Source organism: Dysidea avara, chromosome 1 (assembly GCF_963678975.1).
Source record: "Dysidea avara chromosome 1, odDysAvar1.4, whole genome shotgun sequence".
Classification (NCBI taxonomy): domain Eukaryota; kingdom Metazoa; phylum Porifera; class Demospongiae; order Dictyoceratida; family Dysideidae; genus Dysidea; species Dysidea avara.
Genome location: NC_089272.1, coordinates 61,204,099 through 61,217,259, shown reverse-complemented (window position 1 = coordinate 61,217,259; position 13,161 = coordinate 61,204,099). Strand labels below are relative to the sequence as shown.

Below are 13,161 nucleotides of genomic sequence, written 5' to 3'. Positions count from 1 at the left end.
ACCTTGTGTGACTTTATTCAGATCCTCGCAATCGACGGACTCCTCCAGTAGTTCTGACACACGTGGTGTGTGAAAGTGCTTTCGTAGATGACTAAGTTCGTCATGTTCATCTAAGTGCCTGGCGAATGCTTCCTCAATTATGGCGAGATTTCTCTCCTTTGATATGCGAAATAGAGTTTCCACGGGTTTCTCCATCGAGAGTACCTGAACGTATTAAACATACACATTAGTAGTCAGACATCGCTCGGCAGGAGCATCGTTTAATAGACCTATGGTTTAATCTAGGGTGGCGCTTATGATCTAATTGATAAGCGCCACCCTGGGATCAAGATGCCACTTATAGGCATTCCAGTATCCGAGATTTTTTTAATTAAAAAATTCTCCGTATATTCCCCAATAGAACCCTGGCACAAAATAACAACTCGTGTTTAACTTGGGAGTGCTCCGTCGTCCGACCTCCAATGAGGATGAAAATCGCTGTGGGGTTTGTCCACACGCTGATCATCATGAAAATCTTAGTTTTATCGTGCGCGTTACATATAAGTAAGTTTTGTGTTGTTTTGTAATCTTTTCAAATCTTGTAATGTATATAGAATACTTTTAAAAATATACTGTCGGGTGGAAGGTAGTCACTGGTGCTTACTTTAAAGTGCGTAGTTACTTTGCTCGGGTTAGCGATTTTCAGCTCTTCTGATGGCTGTGTCATCAGCTCAAAAGTATACACCACTTCAAAGTCGGCAAAACAATGCCATAATTGAAACCACAACTCCACCTTAGGTATTGTTGCATCATTGTGGCACCTCCACTTTAGTTGTTTACCTTTTTATTATTATTATTATTATTAAATACAGAGAAAAAGGCATTATGCCTGTGAGTCCTGCTCATTACAATAAACAATTACATTAAGAATAAAAGTTATCAATCAAAATTTTTAAGTTGTTAACTTGATGTTTTTACCAACTTGAGATAGCTGCACTTGCCTATAGGTATACACCATTGTATTGAGAAGTGTGCAATAGGTGAAGCATATTTGGTCACCACAAAGTATACAAAGATTGCTGAGATCCAATAAGACCTGAAGTTACTCTCATTACATGTACAAACTTGCAGCTAGAAGCAACTGCAGTTTCAAGATAGTCCAGATTGCTAGATGGCTTCCTGATTCAATTGTGCCATTTTTCCCTTTAAAATGTATGGGGAGCCCTGGAGAAAAATGTACCTTTTTTCAGTTTTTAAGTATTGTGCATGCCAAAGTAGCTAATTCCAACCTAACAAACTATATATTTCTGAGATCGGCAATCAATACTCTATCTATTGAGCATATAAAAAGCCTGTTTTCCAAAATTTAAAAATCGGGCTGGAATGCCTACTTATATCAAGACTCACGGTAATGAGTCGCGCGGCCAAGAAACTACAAAGCGCACGCCCAATTAAAAGACGCGCGGCCACTACTGTGAGTTATTTACGTGTAGGGCCGGTTTCACAATATTAGTCCTAAATTATGCAACATCTCTCAATAGATTTGTATTGCGTTACGTGATAAAAAAATCTTTAGGAGTCGTCATCATAGTTTTCTTGCGACCTCGCTAAAATAAAAAAGTAACCATCGCAAAATAAAAAAAAATAGGCGTATTTCACTTTATTTCTCTACCTTATGTTACAACTACTGTCATGTTATACCAGTCAACATAGTCGTGTTTGTATAGTCCATCTAGCACTGACATTATCCAATCCTGGTTTGCCTATACGCTTATTTTCTTCAATCAAACCTCTAATCCCTACAATAACTTTTAAAGACACGATGTGGACACAGACTCTAATGCCTGATAAACAAGTTGTGACAGCGTGCTGAACCGTAAGTTCCCTAGGGATGGCGTTTTAAGCAGAAATCTTTTAAATTCCATTCAGTACCACACCCCATGCGAGCGTTTATAAATCGCCAGTTGTCTTATGGTTTGAAGAACAAAATCACTAGCGAAGGTGCTTTAGCATACTCTTCAATTCTCTATTTACATGTAATTTTTAATAGATTAACCACAAAGGCCGGTAAGGTGAATACAAAAGGTAACAAGCCTTTAGGGGTTACCACCTCTATGTAGTGTGTACCATGTAGCTTGTGTTGTGGCTTTCATTAAGTATTATGCACACACAAATGGTGCAACAAAATTTTGTAATGGTTTGCTCGAATGCGGTTCGTGGTGTTGTGGCTCGAATGCGGTTCGTGGTGTTGTGGCTCGAATGTGTTTCGTGGTTTGCCAGTGACCATGCATGAGTTGGGGTTGTTCCACACAACTTACACAATATTCAAATTTCATGATGGCCATGATAATTTCTTGCCATATGGTAAACATACAACAATGTGTAACAACGTTAATTAACATCACATCAAGACTTGACTAAAAATAGTTCCAACAATAGTGATGATTTCTTGTATGTCAGCATGACGATACTGAGACCTGTAAAAGAATAAGCAGGTACTGAAGTTAACCTTAAATTAAACACTCATGCAACTGACCTGGAACATCAGTCGCAACACCAAAAACACTTGTTTCGATATCTGATGACACAATCCAGCAGGCACTGAATTAAAAGAGAATGTACAAAAAATCAATATGCCGGGCTGTGTCAATAATAGCATGGATAATCAAAATAAACAAAAATTATATCCCAGGCTAAGTGAATGAATAACATAACTGTTGGGTAAGCATGTTAAACCAGAACATTAGGACATTGGTCAAACCAGAACATTAGGACATTAGTCAAACAAAAGTACGCTATCACAACTTGGTCATAATACAATGTTTGTACCACTGGACTTCACACTGGTTGCCCAAAAATTGTGCCATTCCGGGACAACAGCATAATATTATGAAACAAATAGTTACTACAACACAGAAGGCTTACTGTTGCACTGTCTACACTGATATACCATAATTTTAAGAACATAACAAGTGGGCATTAAATACAATACACTTAACATCTGGGTACTAGGAAAAAATGACTAACATCACAACATGTAAACTGACCTGGAAATTAACACCCTTGATGCCACTACAGTCTACACTGGATACTTGTTCGAACCCATCAACACTATGCCTGATACATCTGAGTAGACTGACCTGCAAATTCACATCACTAGTATACAGTGATAATTGATAACTACAAAAACAACAATTGCAATAATACAATTCTTCTGTACGTCAACTGACCTGAAATTCATGACACTCAATACCGAGACCTGTAAAAGAATGAGCAGGCACTGAAGTCAACTTTAAATTAAGCACACATGCAAACTGACCTGGAACATCGGTCGCAACACCAAAGACATCTTCTGATGAAACAATCCAGCAGGCACTGAATTAAAAAGAGAATGTGCAAAAAATCAATATGCCAGGCTGTACCAATAAAGGATGAATAATCAAAATGAACTAAAAAAAATATATCACATATGCAGGTTAAGTGAGTAACATAACTGTTGGGTAAGCAAGTAAACCAGAACATTTGGTCATTAGTCAAACAAAGTACGCTATCACAAACTGGTCACTGATAATTGATAACTACAACAAGAACAATTGCAATAATACAATTCCTCTGAACGTTAACTGACCTGAACTTCATGACACCTGTATCTTTGTTCCTGCATGGTCTCAACTTACGTACGTACCATGATCACATTCAACTGCTAGTGGATAAACCGGTATGACCAGATGGCCTGCAAAAACCAACAAGCAGGCGTTAAATACAATACACCTAAAGCCTGGAATATGAAAAATATTATATAAGCACTATTCCACACTGATATAATAATAAATTATAGGATGTTGTAGAACTTGCCTAAACATGTAAACTTGAACATGAGGACAACTGCATAATCTGGACACTTGGAATTGTCCAATACCTGATGAACCGCAAGTAGGTACTAATGACATTCACTTCAACATTTTATCCCAGCTGGGTGAATCTCTTGTAACTGAGTAAAAAGGTGTTTATTTTCCACCTGCAACCAAAGTTCTACATTTCCGTGGTTGGGTGTACATAAACGGCTGACCTGGAAAATCAGTATGCCATAGGGATATGGAAATGGTTCCTTTCCTTCTGTTGTGACATTACTTACAGCTGACTGGTAAATGATCATCGATGTCCCCATGGACCCCAACAATGAGTATACCAATAACTTCACAAGTTGGAATGAATTTCCTTTCAACATGTGGTGGAATGAATTTCCTTTCAACATCTGGTGGACAGGTCCAAAAACCCTATCGCACAAACACGGTGAATCAGTGTGTGGCGATGTGACACGTTGCACAAACTTCACTCCTCGTTTCGTTAGCATCAAGACCGGCATATGTCATAGAGTCCCTTAGTATTCTTGACTCTTACTTTTTCAAGCGTTGCTCAAGCGATGTAGTTTCTCACGAGGGGCTCGAGTTTCTCAGTAAAGTCGAGCCGATTAAAGTACGCCTCACCATCCAGTTACATTCTTAAAGCATTCAATTTAAAACCACGTATCACGAGTGTCCGCTTAAGGTAATTAGGGACTTTCCACGAGATTTCCCCTAAATAGATCACGTGTTAGTTGTCAATCTGGTGGTATACATGGTTCAACAATGCGGTAAGTGTACTTTATTATAGTATAAGCTGTCAATGAATAATCGTTTGTGCACTGCTAAACTAAGTTATTTTTGTGTGATAAGCATGCTTGAGGAAGGGTCTGGGGGACGAGACTAATGTTTTGACAGCAGTTGATGATGGCCAGGCAAAGAACTGCGAGAAGAACTACTATGATAGTATGATAGTAGGGAAAAATTCCCACCCCTATAGCTCTGCCTAGGGGCATTAACTAGCATTATCTACAGCTACTGTATGTTGCTGATATGTACATTCAGGCCAAGAATAAAGGTGAAAGTGGTAGTAAGGCTCAATCCTATTATTCTGCCTAACAGGCAAGGGAGTCTGAGACTGTGGGGGTATGCTCCCTCAGGAAAGTATAAGTACTACAACTATTTTGTTTTAATTGCTTCATCAAGTATAAAAATTTCAGTCAAAAGGTGATGATTGAGCTCTGGTCTTATGCACTGGTTGGAGTGGTTGTATCGATACTGCACTGTGACATCCTTGAGGGGTTAGTGCTGGCATTGTCCATGGCAATGCTATTTCATCTCCCCGAGTGTTGATGATTGAGTCCTCCATTCCTTTCTCTGCTGCTCCAATCCTGACGGTGACGATCGAGGCTCTGGTCTTGCATCTATACTGTACTGCAACACCCTTGAGGGGTTAGTACCGGCATTGTCCATCGCAATACTGTTCCATCTCCCATATACAAGTCTTGATGGTTGAGTCCTCTATTCCTTTCTCTGCTGCTCTAATCCTGAAGTTGTGACCAAAATATTAAAAAATGGTTATAACATGATAAATGATTATGATGATAACAATTACAAATGTATTTATAGCTGTGTAGCAACTGTGAACTAATTAGGCACTTGCAAGTTTAATTAGGTGTCTGAAGCATTTAACATGCACAGATATGAGATATATTCATCACGTGCAGGCAGTAAAGATAAATTTACTCTAATAGAACAGTCATACTACACCGTAAATTCATACTTCCAAATTTATGGTGTTATGAAACAATCATTATTATGTATGGATTTTACTGACTCTCCAAGATAATATTCTGCATTAATGTTAATTGCTCATTTCCAAAAAAATTACCTTTCACTGACAAAAATGAGTGATATCCACCCCAAAAACACCTTCGCTGTAAAAAAGGTGCGCCCAAGAAACTACAAGTACCTGGAACCCAATGTAAAAAAACGAAAAGAAAAAACAGCTTAGCTGAAGTGAAAAGTAACTGGTAACTTAAAGAGCTGATATCTGAAGCGGCCAAGAATACAATTACTAAAGTTTAATCCATGCAAGAACACCTTGGCTATAAAACAGGTGTATACATGAAAGTAACTGGCAACTGAAATGGCTGATATCTGAAGCGGCCAAGAATGAATGGTCATATACAACTAATTCAAAAATTTAACACTGAACCTTTATAATTCAGCTGTGTTCTATATTCACTCTTACTGCATCGTAAAGTAATTTCTTTTAACTCTAATTGGCTGGTAATTTGGCCGCCTTTTTTTGCTCTATTATACTGACTATTAAAAAAGGCGGCCAAATTACCAGCCAATTAGAGTTAAAAGAAATTACTTTACGATGCAGCAAGAGTGAATATAGAACACAGCTGAATTATAAAGGTTCAGTGTTAAATTTTTGAATTAGTTGTATATGACCATTCATTCTTGGCCGCTTCAGATATCAGCCATTTCAGTTGCCAGTTACTTTCATGTATACACCTGTTTTATAGCCAAGGTGTTCTTGCATGGATTAAACTTTAGTAATTGTATTCTTGGCCGCTTCAGATATCAGCTCTTTAAGTTACCAGTTACTTTTCACTTCAGCTAAGCTGTTTTTTCTTTTTGTTTTTTACATTGGGTTCCAGGTACTTGTAGTTTCTTGGGCGCGCCTTTTTTACAGCGAAGGTGTTTTTGGGGTGGATTTCTTTTTACTGATGACACAAAATTGTTTGCAGTATTGTAAGTGATTTAGATATTGCTCAACTTCAAGCTGATATTGATTTTTTTGAATGGTCAAAGTCCTGATTATTGAATATTAGTAACAGCAAATGTGCAGCATCAGATGCCTGAGAATTGTGGTAGCAAGCATCTTTCCACACTAATTGATGGTGAGCCCCTTTGTATTTCCACTGCTGAGAAAGATCTGGGTGTTGTGATTGACCAAAATCTCAAGTTTCATCAACATGCAGCAGGTACAGCTGCTCAAGCCAACCATATTATGGGACTTCAGTATTGAAATGTTTTAAATATCTTGATGTTGATTCTTTGCCAATATTATATAAGACCCTTGTGTGTCCTATACTGGAATATGCAACTGTTGTCTGGGGGCCTCATTATATCACTGATCAGAAACTGCTTGAAAAAATTCAGAAGAGAGCTACTAGACTTGTACCTTCTTTAAGGGAATTGTCATATGCTGAGCGTGCATCTTTTTGTTCTAAAAAACATTTTCACAAAAATATAAGCTTACACATTTTCAACCAGAGTAATCAGCGACTGGAGTAGTTTAGCCAGATTATATTGCAAATACTGCTTTTAGATGAACATTGGATTGATTATTTATAATGATTGATTTGTATAATTATGTGTATGTGAACAGGATTCACAGGCTGTGCCTTTTTCCTGATTATTAATTCTAATTCTAATGCACTGCCGAATGCACTGTAAAAACATGTGATATTTTAACACACATGTTTTCTTATGTTTTAATTCGTCACGACGGTGAACGACTGCAATAAAAGTACGTAGACAAATGCGAATCTCAGAAAATAGACCATGCCACTTTGATTAATGATTACGATTAAACATGGGTAAAGGTAAAGCCTGTATCCCGATCAATGCATTAACATTATATACTAGTAAATCTAAAATCTATAGAATTATCTAACAGCGATTTAAAAGTGCTAATTGAAGTACTTTCTACAACAGAGGTAAGTAAACTGTTCCAATCATTAATCACTCTTCATAAAGTAATTTGATCTGTATAATAATCTTGAATGTTGCTTACACAACTTAAACTGGTGCCCCCTGCAGCCCTCGAATATATTGTATTGTTAGATAGATGTATGCATCACTTACAGTTTGTCATATCGAATCTTGTTTCGCTCCGGTGTGCCCACCAGCCCAAAAACCTTTAGCCACAAAAATACACATTTGCTAATCATTCATAAGTAAATTTAGCATCTACACTACACACCTCGGTATAGTGAAGTCTTGAGCATGTTTCTTGTGTAGGTAGAATCCACCAATACTACCAGGTCCACCATTCATGTACTTGTAGTTACACCAACAGGCAAAATCCACTCCCCAGTCAGTTAAGTGTAGTTCAACATTTCCTATGGCATGAGCCAGGTCTATACCGACATAGCAGCCCTGCATCAGGATAAGGAAACATTACAGAAAGTACTATTGGAATAGTGCCACAAGAGTACTGATATATTTGATACCAATCAAGTATTAAATGCTTTGAAGGTATTCTACTTATTGCAACTCTACCTCTGACATTGTACAAAGTGAAAACATAATAGCTACATTGTCACTAACTACATTTTACTGACACAATCTTTCACCAAATTAATGATAAAGAAATTGACTATAGCTTTAAATTTGTGAACTTATGAATAGCCAATATATGAAAAGTTAGAGTAGAAACTTTCAAATTACTGGATCAAACTGATTAAGTGTACATACAGCTGTACAGAACAATTAGAATACAAGCAAAACTATAACTCCAATTGCTCTGTACAGCTGCATACATGTGTATCATATAAAATATATGTACAGTATCTCATTATAGATGATATGGTTACAAGTGCATACTTTAGAATGAGCTGCTTTTATAATAGCTTCTATGTTAAAGAATTGTCCAGTGATGTATTGAACTCCTGTTTACACAATTTGAATTATTACATAACATTATGAGCTGGCTTCTTACCACTAAATAGCACTAAAGCTATGGAGTGTCCTTCTTCTGATATCTTAGCTAATACATCTTCTTTCCTGATTGTGTGTTCATCCTAACATATGCCACAAGTATAATAAAACAAGTACACAACAAAATTTGGAATTTTCAACTAGAGTAGGGACCATAGCACATCGATAAAAAGTACTGAAACAAGCTGGAGTAGCGCATGATATTAAATCACAGCAGAACAACAAGAGGTTTTATATCCCTACTGTGCTCTTCTTTATGGTATCTTGAGCACAGTAGGGATATAACACTTCTTATTGTTTACTGTGATTTAATATCGTGTACTACTCCATCTTGTTTTATACCTTTTATCGATGTGCTATGGTCCCTACTCTAGTTTACAAAATAAAATTATTATGACTGGTGAGCCCACACATACTGCATCAAAAGAAAGAAATGGTGCAGTGTGCTCCAGCTACCAACTATCATCTGCAAAGTAAGGTATCCATTATGTTTCATTGTTAGCTATGTTCAACCCGTTACACAGCATTACAAATCAAGAACTGTTCAAAAAGCACCTCTGCAATAACAGTAGCCACCATAAAAAATACGGACGATTTACATTACAAAGGGAAGTCATCATGTGCTACCGCCAACCTTTCACTGTCAGCAAAGATGAATGGGACATAAATGAGGACACTGGTAAGTCCATGAAGAATGCTTTGTACGTACTATGGTATGCCAAAAGGCATGTGTCCAGCTGAAATGATGTCAAACAGTAAAAAAATAAAGCCCACAGTCTAAGCCGTTATTGAGTTACGCTTGTCTGAAGGCATCAGTCAGTCAGTAGAAAATTCTGTTTCATCACTAAAAAAAAAAAATTCATAGCTACTTGTTGAAAGTGTTTCGGGTCAATCTGAACACTTGCTTGGGCTTAGTTTTACCTAACCAATACTGCTTCATTGTTGTCAGGGAAAAGTAAGGCTGGTTTTTGGGTGATGTTTTTCTTGAGCCACACCCACACCTTTGTGGTCCCTACTATACAGTACACGTACAGTACTGTATGATTGGCACAGAGAACTCTCTATGGTAGGGTATATGCACATACAGTACTATTAAAAATGCAATCTTTATATAGCAAGTTGTAAGGCTTATGTGTATAAACAGTGGAACCTCTTAAAGGACTGTGCACTGTACATTATAAAGGACAGTTTCTCCGGTCCCTATAGATCTTTACCAATACAAAAAATTACTTCAGTCATGTTCACTTTTAATACTTTGAGTGAAGTGTTGATTGGTGTGAAACAGTGTTGATAAGGCTAAGCCTTTATTCTGTGAGTAGTCTAGAGGGTTGCTACTAGTTTGGTGGTGCCCCACTCCTATTGAAGAGTCAGGCACCACCAGACTAGGGTGCTACTTGACCAGGTGATTTTCCTTGATTACAGATACCACACATACCTAATTAATTTTATATTATTTACCAGTCGTGGTCCAATGGTGATCAGTGAGACAGCAGGGTCATATTGATGATGACGTATTTGTGACTCTACAGCATACTATACAAATACACTGTATAATATTAATGTATGAGTATATACGTAGCTACAGTACACTTATCCAGCATAAAATATAGTGTTCACAACATAACCCATTTAACTGAAATACTGCAAAGATATTGGCTATACTATTTATTCATGGTCTGAACACTGTTGCTTCATTTAACTAACCTAATTATTTTTACGATAAACGTGATACTGCAGTAGTCACATAAAGGGGGTGGTGTGGGTAGCTGGAAAAGGAAGGCACAGAATTAATTTGAGATGCTACAAAAGCCACAGACCACCATCGCAGCACATAGTATATACAATAACAGTGCAATAATTTCTAAATGGCATGAAAGTTTCTTTGAATATTGGTGAGTTCAAAGGTAAGGTAAATCTGGTACCCATTTGTTGTGTGCTTTGGTGAGCCATAAACACAACCAATATCAAACTACAATTTCCATTTATAACTCACCATCTCAATGCTGAGAAGTTAAAACATACATTTATACTAAATTTGTCATTGTTGATTATACTAAATATGATTTCTAGCAGCTACATAGTTGGAAAATCTTCCTGTCTTAGTATTACACACCATCAAGACTTGAAACAACATTAAATATTATAGTCTCCAATCAAGTAATGGTATTTACATGATCAGAGGGAAATGCCTGATGCTACACTAGAATTTTCTGTCTCATAGCTGTTGGTCGATAAAATGCTACCATTCCCAAGTGAAGGTTAGTTGTCAGTCCATTCATAATGGCTACCTCAACAGTAGGATCATGTGAACCTGTACATACACAAGTAATAGCTACACCAATACTTCTGGGTTTGTTAAAGGCCATGAAGGATGGATCATGACTATACAGTATGCATATACTGCTACAGTATCAGCAAATGTGTCTGAATTCAACAAAACTCGGCTAAAGTTTCATGGAAATTTTTGTGTTGCAATTTCATAGCATCTAAACCTGTACAAATCAAATTCACACTGAGTATTGATATATTTATTAGCTGTCACTGTGTGGGTGTATATGTTTCTGATGCCAAAAGGATGCCCTGTTTTGGACAGCTTTAGTAGTAATATTACAGGTGGTCAGTGGTAGGGGGTAGGAGTATATTCTGTAAATGCTATCCTGCTATAAAATGGGAGTAAGAGGATGAATGAAATACAAAGGTCCATTTTGAACCCAAATCACTCATAAATTAAGAAAAACAAGACTGGCCAGTCCTCCACAGTATTCACAGCTCACTGCACATCATTCCAGCGAAGCCAATGCTATTTGTAGGGTCTGAGAAAGCTGCTGGAGTAACCAGACCTGCCAGCTCTGAAGAAAAAAATATGATAGTCGACTAGGCCAACAATCCATTTCTGTCTTTTGTTTTCTGTTACATTGGCACATTTCCAATCTGTTGGTATAGTACCGCTACTATGATAAAATGGACAGTGGCACAAATAAATCCACTTACAGATTTAATTATGGATATAAGCCAACCTTCTGGTCCAGGGGATTTATTTTGTACATTCATTAGTTTGTAGTAGACGACTGCAGGGGTGGTTTCAATAGAATCAGCAACATGAGGAGAACTAGCACTGTTGGAATTGTGGTGGTATCCTCACAAGTAAAGACAGTGGAGAAATTAAAAAGAGTTGTCATATTTCAGGGTCACAGCAAACTGTAGAACCATCAGAGATAAGCAGTTCAGTGACAGTAATGCTAGGACGCATCTTTGTTCTCGAATTAATGTATCGCTAAATGCTTGCGGTCTAGATTTCACACCTTAACACTAAACGCTTTTCAAAATCCTTTCTAAGATTATGAGTTAGGCTTCTAAGCTGGTTGTTAATTGATTTAAAGCTGGATCATCGGCAGAAAGAACGAATTAAGAGGTACTTCTTCCATAACCGATTTAAATTGCAACCAAGCATTATTGGTATTAAGAGGATCTAGAATGGACACCCAGTCAATATCGTTAAGAGTTAGGTCAATGCTGCTCCTGGTGTTATACTTAATGTTATCAGTCTTCTTAAACACAATATATCAAATTGTATACATATGTGGTCAATGGTGGAAGATAGGATAGTAATCATGTCCTGCTCATTTGTAAACACTAAATCAATAAGCTTGGAGCCTGCGGATTCTTGTAGGTTCAATGCAATTCTTCCAGATCGATAAATTCCTCTACCTGTATAGCTAGAAAGAACTGCGTCTATAGTAATAGAAACAAGCGACAGGAGGCGAGTTATAGCTTGAGCCACATTTGCTACTCATAATTTTTATGGGGTTTTACGATACGTCAAGAATTCTTGGGCACACCGCTAATCAGTGTAGACCATGTTTGCCCTTGTGACATGATGTTCACTGCACCATTATGTATAAAGAAAAGCTTTTGATTGGTACCTAGTTTTCAATGCCGACCCTCCTAAAGTTGAGTTTTAATTGCTCTGTACAAATCCTATAAGCTCTAGCATGTGAGTATGTTGTATTTTTATTTAATTTTAATTTTTAAAATATAACAAGTAAATGAAAAAATAAGAAACACCAATCAAAGTACATGATGTGATGGAAACACCTGATCCTCAGATATTGCAAAGTCAAGTGCTCCGATAGTCACTGGGGTGCCATGATGTGACCTGGCTCTCCACACAAGCAGTGCTTACAGCTGACTGGCCTCAGTATAGAAAAACTGGTGGAGCATCTAATACAGACACTACACTACTATAACTCTGGTCACTCTTAGCAGCAAGCAGAGATGCCAACCTCTTGTAAGTAGTAGTGGCTGCACCTCCCATTCCCCTAAAGTAGAGAATACCATTGGGGTGAAAGAGCCCATTTCAACATCTCTTACATGTTGCTCATGCCTGCGCTGTTTGTCACACTCAAGTTTTTTATACAGAGAAGAAACTGCTGTGTTACGATAACTAGGAACAGTGGAATTAAACACTCTTACATCAAAAAAAGCCTTTTGATTACTACAGTCACCCTACTAGAGCATTCAGTTTGTATGCTTACTTACATAAATTTATATAGTTACTTCACTATGTTCTATTGTTACAACAAGAGTTATTAACTCCTGG

At 37.4% G+C, this 13,161-nt stretch overlaps 1 protein-coding gene and 1 long non-coding RNA gene across 9 annotated transcripts; both read right to left on the bottom strand.

Moving 5' to 3' along the window:
• Nucleotides 1–2,303: 2,303 nt before the first annotated feature.
• On the bottom strand, nt 2,304–4,936 carry LOC136239501 (uncharacterized). Of its 8 annotated transcripts, none has more exons than XR_010693500.1 (8): nt 4,311–4,936; nt 4,049–4,256; nt 3,835–3,997; nt 3,299–3,712; nt 3,210–3,238; nt 3,027–3,119; nt 2,516–2,580; nt 2,304–2,456 (listed from the first exon to the last, which is right to left on the bottom strand). It is a non-coding gene; the product is annotated as an uncharacterized lncRNA (long non-coding RNA). The 8 variants fall into 8 exon arrangements; XR_010693503.1 differs by having other exon boundaries at nt 4,381–4,936; XR_010693495.1 differs by having other exon boundaries at nt 3,299–3,757; nt 4,049–4,369.
• Nucleotides 4,937–7,655: 2,719 nt separating this feature from the next.
• LOC136248172 (kynureninase-like) lies at nt 7,656–12,876 on the bottom strand. Its single transcript, XM_066039986.1, has 7 exons — nt 12,819–12,876; nt 10,805–10,872; nt 10,020–10,094; nt 8,563–8,644; nt 8,448–8,512; nt 7,825–8,000; nt 7,656–7,759 (listed from the first exon to the last, which is right to left on the bottom strand). The coding sequence occupies exons 1-7, from the start codon at nt 12,874–12,876 to the stop codon at nt 7,699–7,701; spliced, it is 585 nt and encodes a 194-aa protein (XP_065896058.1). The 3' UTR covers nt 7,656–7,698.
• Between the last annotated feature and the right edge of the window lie 285 nt (nt 12,877–13,161).